This window comes from Pteropus medius, unplaced genomic scaffold, assembly GCF_902729225.1.
Source record: "Pteropus medius unplaced genomic scaffold, Ma_sr-lr_union100, whole genome shotgun sequence".
Classification (NCBI taxonomy): Eukaryota; Metazoa; Chordata; class Mammalia; order Chiroptera; family Pteropodidae; genus Pteropus; species Pteropus medius.
Window position 1 is genome coordinate 15,477,454 of NW_024351729.1, and position 8,279 is coordinate 15,485,732.

Below are 8,279 nucleotides of genomic sequence, written 5' to 3' on the forward strand. Positions count from 1 at the left end.
TAGTAGGTAATGTATTTGTATTTCAAAGGGCATTATGAGAGTTACAATACCTAAAACCAATGATTTTTAAATATTTACTTTTTTAAACATTATCATTATCTAGTGATAAAATCTGTTTTCAAATAAGGTTTTATATAAAATAGATGTGAGTGAAAATGCTCTGGTGGAAGTGGGGGAATAAGATCAGGAGCATTCTCCCTTTTGTGTGCTGGTCTCAGCTTACCCATAACCAATATTGTGGCTGGACCAGCCCTTGAGTTTCGTATTATGATGCCCTCAGCAATAACCATCAGGAAACTTTGTAAAAAAAAAAAATTTAAAAAAAAATTGTATTTCTTACAGGTCTTAGAAATTAAATGGCTCACCTGGGGCCACACAGCAAGGTGTGGAGGGGGAAGGAGAAGTATAGGGGAGAACAAGAGAGGGTGTATGCCTGGGGTTCTGTTTTTATTCGGGTCAAGGGTGGAGGGCCTAGAGTTTTATGGGCTCATTCTTTATCGGTGAATTTAAAACAAAAAAAGCAGGAATTTAAAGTGTGGGAAGAGAGAAAACTAGAGGCCTAAACTTTCAGTTATAGGAAAAAAAAGCAAGATCTCTAAAACAAAGTGGGGGTGGGCTAGCTGACTTTTTACCCAGTTAGGTGGCTGGCAACCTGTTTATTCAAGATCTTTGAAGTGGGTGCCTCTTTGAAGTGAATGCATCTCAATCAAAGCTTAAGTCAGGCTCTTGCATTAAGAAAGAAAAAAGAGAAAAACAACAGAGCTTACAAAGCATTCCTATTCTTCCCACTTGCTCTCCGAGAGGCCCCAGAGCATCTCTGTGGAATTTCTACGCTGCCAGAAACACAGTCAACCAATCACCTCATTAATGCACTAGGGTAACTAAATGGTGAGACTGTCAGGCATATGTCTAGCACTTTAGACTTACGGATTTTCAACGAAAGATGAGTTTGTCTCCCATGGGGACGTTTGGCAGTATCTGAAGACATTTTTGGTTTTCATAACTTGGGGAGGGAGGAAGGGGGTGCTACTGGCATCTAGTGGGTAGTGAACAGGAATGTTGCTAAAATCCTACAATGTACAGGACAGGCCCTCACAACAGAGTTTTCAGCCTAAAATGTCACAATTAGTGCTAAGGTTGAGAAATCCTGCTTTAGAGAGAGGGAGGCTTCTGGAGCTTCTAGGGGTTCTGGGGTGGGAGTAGGCATAAGACTCCAGTCCGTGGAGCCAGAGCCTTAACTAGGGAGCAATCAGGGCTGGGAATGCTCAAGAAGGCAGAAGCGCTGCAAAAATTGTGGGATTTAAAATTTTGTTATATTTGCATGTTAACTTGAATTTGTCAGCAGCTAGATGCAAACAAATAAGCTTGGCACTTAGCACAAAAACATTAATTAATAAGTAGTGTAATAAATAACCACCAGTGTCACATCCTGAATTCCAAAGTTGAAGGTTTCCTTGCCTGTGGGGTGGGAGGCACAGAGCTGAGGCCAGAGGCGATGCCCCTGGGGCCGCTCAGTCTCTAGGGAGCAGAGCTGAGACCAGAGGCTCAGAGAGGGCTTCATCCAGGTCCACCGCCTCACTCCGCACCGTCATCCTTCCTCCGGTATTAGTAATGTCTGCTGTACCCTTCTATCGGCAGGTAGGATCACAGACACATTCTCTTGGAGGAAAATCCCATCCTATTTTAAAAGGCCTAGCGGGGAAGCACGTTCGTTCCCATATTCCACATTCACACCAGGAAAACGCAATCTGATCTAAACGCCTCATGCTGTAGCCCTTTCCGACCTCGGACCTCGTCACTGCCCCGCGATGTCACTCAAAAAAGAGATCATTTCGAAATTTAAAAAGACAAATAAAACTTTTGATTACAATTACTAACTTGGGTAAGCGCCTTTTCAGTTCCAGTTTCCTGAATAGGTTCCATTTAAAGGTCCGAGGGGCACCGAGTGACAGTTTTAACCCGGGTCATCAATTCGAAAGCTCTGGCGAGTTTACGACGAAACATACAATAAGTCCCCCACCCCACCCCCGCAGTCATTATATAGAAAAGAGAGGAAATCCCCTCACCCCGCGGGCCCCTTTTGTGTTGTTCCTGCCAACGCAGCAGCCGGCCTCGTATATAGACCCGCCGCCCTGCGGGCGCATCCACTGAACTCGCTTCATCCGTGTCGACCAGCCATGGGGAAGGTGAGCCCCGCGCCCAGGCCGGGAGGGGCCCCGGCCGACGGGGGCGGGGGCGGGGGCCAGGGTCAGGCCTCCGAGCGTCTCCTTGCCTTCCTTGCAGATCACCTTCTACGAGGACCGCGGCTTCCAGGGCCGCCACTACGAGTGCAGCAGTGACCACTCCAACCTGCAGCCCTACTTCAGCCGCTGCAACTCGGTGCGCGTGGACAGCGGCTGCTGGATGCTCTATGAGCAGCCCAACTACTCGGGCTGCCAGTACTTCCTGCGGCGCGGCGACTACCCCGACTACCAGCAGTGGATGGGTCTCAGCGACTCGGTCCGCTCCTGCCGCCTCATCCCCCACGTGAGTCCAGTTCCCCTGCTCTTTCTGTGCCCTCCGGTCACCACAGTGCTCCAGATGTAGTATTCACCATATGGGACGGTAGCCTTCTTTTTCTGGTTCTAACTAAAATCTCTTTTCCTTTATTAATGCAAGGCTTTTCATTGGAATTTTTATTTTACTTTGTTAAAAGTAAACTCACCTCTAATGGGAAAAGGTTTTATTAGTTCGGAATGTCTGTGTTACAGGTGATGAATAAGTAACAGATTAACTCCTTACTCTCAGGCGGCCTTAGGCTAGTTACTCCAGACCATTTCTCCCTTTCCTCTGTAAAGTAGGGCTAATAAGAGCAGCTAATTCCTAGAGCTGTGATGAGGATGAAAGGCGCTTACCTGGCGGCATGTGTTAAACCACCCTCTACCCAAAATATGAGCAGCAAGGGTCTCTCAAGTCCTGCCTTTAGATTAGGCAAAACAGGAAACCAACCATGTGATTCCAATAGCTCCTGCAAAGCCTGCTCATACCCAAATACCACCCCTCCCCTCCGCCAGTTAGGGATTCTCTGATTTGACGATGACAGAGTCCTGGGGAAAAGGACCCAGACTGGCATTAGGAGCCTGAAAATCTGGCCGTCCACTTTCCAGTTCTGACTCTTCTAGTTACAGACTTCAAGCTCTGTCGTTAGTTTCTCATAAAAGGAGAAAAGGCTTATAGTGGTGCTCCATGTGTGTTGGGTTGCTGTGAACAAATTAGAAAATATATATGTGAGTCCTTTACAAACCATGGAAGATACCTGATCAACAGTCTTTTAATACCGGAGAATTAATTGCCAAAGAGAACCTTTCTTAAAGAGTATTTAATGGTGGAAGAAGGAAGATGTTGAGACAATAGATACCTGTTGGGAAAGAAGATAAAAGAACAAGTATTCATAAAAAGATGGCAAGATCTGCTTAGGACAAACCACCTAACTTTCTATTTTTCTAAAGGTTTTATACTTTTTTGATTCTGTACAGGCCTCCTTCACAATCTTGAACTTCCATTTTTGTTTATTACCTAAAGCAAATTTGTGGGAACATATATTAGAGCTGAGAAATGAACCTAATCTTTATGATGGTTCTTACTTCTCAAGATTTTAGAGTACCAGGGCTTAAACCAGAAAGGAGGGGATTAGAGATTGCCTGGTTTGGACTCTCTTCTTGAGTTGCCACCAAGTAGTGTCCTCACTTGCAGGGAAAGCAAGTCGACTTTTCCCCTAGCTTCTCCTAACGTTGAGATTCAAAATAATACCTTTTCTCCAAGGATCCTTTCTTTTTTATTTAAATATTTAGTTATTTTTATGTCAACCAAGGAGCATCTGTCTACCATAAGCCTATGAAGTAGAGAGCAAAAAATATATAAAAATTGCTACTTAAGAATGGTACTAAATAGAGCCAGCATGGATGGTTAGTGTGGATTTAGGTTTAGAAAACTCTGTGTAGCACCGTTAATATCTTGATCTACGTGAATGGCGCCCTCTTCAGTATCGCAGCGTTCGACCTTCCCAAATGTACACAGCAGCCTTGGTGTTGGCCGTCTTTTTAAGTTGTCGCCTTTGATATAGAAAAGATAAAGAAATGCCCATCCCCCCCAGGGCTGAGCGCGATTGGTTGCTAAAGGCTAGGTTTCCTGACTTTCTCTTGTCTGCTGATTGCTGAATCCACAGACCAGCTCCCACAGAATCAGACTCTACGAGAGGGAAGATTACAGGGGCCAGATGGTGGAGTTGACGGAGGACTGCCCCTCGGTTTACGACCGCTTCCACTTCAGTGAGATCCATTCCTTCAGCGTGCTGGAGGGCTACTGGATCCTGTACGAGATGCCCCATTACCGGGGGCGGCAATACCTGCTGAGGCCGGGGGACTACAGGCGCTACCACGACTGGGGGGCCACAAGTGCCAGAGTGGGCTCTTTGAGGAGAGCCATGGATTTCTATTGAAACATTTTTACTTTACACTTTCTCCGTCTGGAAGCTAATAAAATATTTCCTGTGTGTTTCATGCAGTCATGTAGTCCTGTTTTCCTTTCCGGCTCCTTGGAAGGGCTCGGCAAAAACAAAGCTGGGACTAATGTGGCCTTTCTTACACATGTCGGTGGAAAGCGTGGTATGGGGCAGCACTGCGTCTGGACCCGGAATGCCTGGGTCCACATCCACTTCCTAGCTATACATGATGGGGCAGGTTACTTAGCACTTCTGTGCCTCAGTTTCCTGATTTGTAAAAAGTGGGGTGGCAACACTTTATCTCATAAGGCTGTGGTGTGGATTAAATGAGCTATTATTTTTAAATCACATTTTAGCTTTGCATATGGTAGTTTCTAGGAAACTGTTCTGTAAGTTTGCTGGTGAAATATCTTGTCACCTTCTTTTAGTACTCTTTTCTTAGTAAAATTCCCTTTTAGAGTTTGCATTAAGTGGAAAGGCTAAGTGAAATTGTATCCAAGGGAGGAAATGAGTTAGACAGAGATAGGTTTTTTAAGATAACTGCGTCTGACACATCTTACGTCTAAAAATATGTGACTGGCTGAGTAGATTTATTAATATTTATTTATCCACAGCACTAATATAAGAACTGAGTGCCACGTTAATGAAAAACATAAAGGACTCTTCCTAACATTTTTCTGCTTAGAGGAGGTACAGAGCACTCAGCTAGTATGCACTAATGAAAATGAACACAGAGTGACAAGTAAAGGCAGAATATACATAATTAGGAAAATAAGATGCAATCATACGAAGTTTGAAAACCTAAATTGGCTAGGCTGATATCGTCTCCAAACTTGGATCAGTCTTTATTATTTGATAATAATCATAGCACTAAGAAAGAAAAAAAGAAACATGGGAACCAATTTAACTGAGTTCAAAATTTCTTTTCAGAAAGATGAAGTTCATAAAATAAAATCTCAGTAGGTATTCTATTACACTTCAGGATTTTCTTTAAATGAAAACAGAATTCTCCATTTCAGATGTTTATATGTAATTGATAAAAAAAATTAATTGCTTGCCAGCTTAGGAGTTTACCTTAATTACGAAAATGGTAACCTCTTGTTGAAATAAGTTCTTGGCGAGCTGAATGGCCATGATTATGAAAGAACCATTGCAAATGATTTTCAACTTGAAATATATATTCAATAGGAAATATGTTGTTCTCCAACCCTAAATGTTAATGGAAAAAAGGGATCAGATAACTTATGCCTGACATTTTACTTCCCTAACTCACATGGAAGCTCCAAGATATCTGAAGATCTTCCAAAGACATGGCAATCCATGCTGTCTAATACAGTAGTCACTCTCACATGCTGCTGTTGAACACTTGGAACGAGGCTATTCCAAAAGAAGATGTGTCATAGGTGTAAAATACACACCAGATTTCAAATATAAAAAGTGGAATGGAAAATATTTCAATATTTTTCATATTAACTTGATGTTACAATGACCATATTTTTGATATATTAAGTTAAATGAAATCTATTAATGTTCATTTTACCTGTTGTTTTTTTTAATGGTTTTAATGCAGCTACTAGAAAACTTAAGATTACATTTTTGCCTCTCATTATATTTTATTGAGCAGACACCCAGGCTAAAAAAGATGAGTTGTCACTTGTATGCAGACACAGCTCAGCCGGAAAATTAAGTTAGATAAAACCCTGAAAATTAAGAGATGGCAGAGATACTCAATTAAATTATAATTTTCACTGAGGAAGTGGGGGAGTAGATCCCAGCCTCGTCATCATGTGGTTGTTCCATTAACTACGCTGAATTGAGGTTCTGATAATAAATGTGAATGAGGCATGTTCTACAAGCACAAGTCTCTTCTTTCCTCAGATAATTTCTCCCACTCTCCCTCTCCTTGATCAGTAATGGCCCTCAATTACAGCATTTTTAGTCTGGAAGCTGACATGTTTGCCTCTCCTATTAGATCCTAAACTTCTGGAGCTAGGGATAGTGTCTCAAACATATTTGTACCTTCCGAAGGATCTAGCAGAGTGTGCTTAGTTTAAAGCAGACTCAGTGATGTTAAAAACACATATGTGAATCAATGGTTTATCAAGATTTGGGATAAAACAGTTATATGTATAAAAAAAAATTCTTTCTAGAGAAAGTACCTTGACCTAAGTAAGGCTGGAGGAGTAAACCTAAATGCCTTGGGTGACCAAGAAGTTCATGAGAATGTAAGAAGTTGCTAGTATACACTGATGGGGAACCAAATATGACCATATTCTCTAAGTTAAAAGTAAAACTTGCCATTTATTAAGAGCTATAGGTAAGATGGAAGGAAGTGACCACTCACCAGCCAGAAGGTGGGCTACTATCTCTACATAATTCCTTAGTTGGCCTTGTTCAGCATGCAATGTACATCCTCACAAAAGGGTAGAAGACACTTCAGATGTCTTTTCCCTATGCGCCTTCTGTTTAATCTCTATCTTGTCCTTCTCCTGAAGCTCTTCTTTTTCTGCAAAGATCTAGAATCATCACTTCTGGTTGAGTATATGACTAAAAGGCAATAGATTTGTGCTGGACTTTCCAAAGATCTGGCCCCTTGTGCCACATTTCTACTCTCCTGCCCTCTCAGCATCTGCTGCATCCCTCCCTTGCAGTTCCTACCAAGAGTCTACATTCCAGGCACCCCTAACATATAGTTTTACATTCCCATATTTTATCTCTCTCCTAGTATTGCTGAAAATAGGATTTGCATTTCTTTCATTCACCTTTTTTGCTTTTATAAGATACACGTGAAGCAAAGAAGACAATTGTTTTGTGCCACATGTTCACACCAGGCTCTTGTTTCGTAGTGAACATAAAATGTGTGAATCTCAAGATCAAGGTGAGTTGTTGATTATCTGAGAAGAGTGATCTTGAAAGACCCTTGATGAATATATTCAGTGCTGTAAACTTGGGTAACTTCTTTATGGAGATAATGGTTAAACTCATAGAAGTGTCTGGTATATCTAAGGTGAGTGTGGGAGAGATGAGGGATCACAGACTAAGGAAATTCTTAAGAAGCCAATGAAAACCAAATTGTTTTGAAAAAATAAATTAAAAGAAATCAGTTGGAAATCAATATTTCCAGTTGTCATTTTGCTCAACAGTTTGGAAATTTGTTAAACCAAGGATTATGCTCCAAACTTTTATGCTTTTAAACAATTTTGTTGGTTAATAATTTTTTAAATTTCAAATACATTTTCATTTGATCTTGACTGCTCTATATTATTTGTAATAAGAAATATTTTAAGTAATGTGAAGACAATAAAAACAGTATTGTTTAAATAACAACTATAGTCTACGGCCATGCTACCCTGAACAAGCCTGATCCCATCTAATTTCGGAAGTCAAGCAGGGTCGGGCCTGGTTAGTACTTGGATGGGAGACCACCTAGGAAGATCAGGTGCTGTAGGTGTAAAAAATAAAAAAAATAAGAGATTGTAAGCTGACAAGGTCCTTGCAATCTGTGAGGTCAACCAAGGGTTGCTTTGCCTAATAAATAGGTAGGTAGATAGATAGATAGATAGATAGATAGATAGATAGATAGATAGATAGATAGATAAACAACTATACATCCAAAAATTGAAGATCATGAAGCCATTTAACTATATGTGGTGAGATGGACTCAATAGTCAAAGATAAATTCTTAAAATCAGATTTGATACACTAAAATTATATGTGTGCACACAAATGTGTATAGAAATTGATCTGAAATTATATATGTACATATGGGTATATAGAAAAAAATCTGACAAAAATATGC

The 8,279-nt window shown here is 41.1% G+C and overlaps 1 protein-coding gene and 1 pseudogene across 1 annotated transcript; both read left to right on the forward strand.

Moving 5' to 3' along the window:
- The first annotated feature begins 2,119 nt into the window (after window positions 1-2,119).
- On the forward strand, window positions 2,120-4,557 carry LOC120587423 (gamma-crystallin E). The gene is made up of 3 exons (XM_039844153.1): window positions 2,120-2,186; window positions 2,284-2,526; window positions 4,205-4,557. Exons 1-3 carry the CDS (start codon window positions 2,178-2,180, stop codon window positions 4,475-4,477), a joined length of 525 nt encoding a protein of 174 aa, XP_039700087.1. The 5' UTR covers window positions 2,120-2,177; the 3' UTR covers window positions 4,478-4,557.
- A 3,255-nt stretch (window positions 4,558-7,812) lies between these two features.
- Window positions 7,813-7,931, forward strand: LOC120587757 (uncharacterized; annotated as a pseudogene).
- Window positions 7,932-8,279: the final 348 nt, after the last annotated feature.

What these genes read in the sequence shown, in the direction of transcription:
- LOC120587423 (XM_039844153.1), top strand. An exon ending in CCTGCCGCCTCATCCCCCAC is followed by an intron (nt 2,527 to 4,204) that starts GTGAGTCCAGTT and finishes CTGAATCCACAG; the next exon opens with ACCAGCTCCCACAGAATCAG.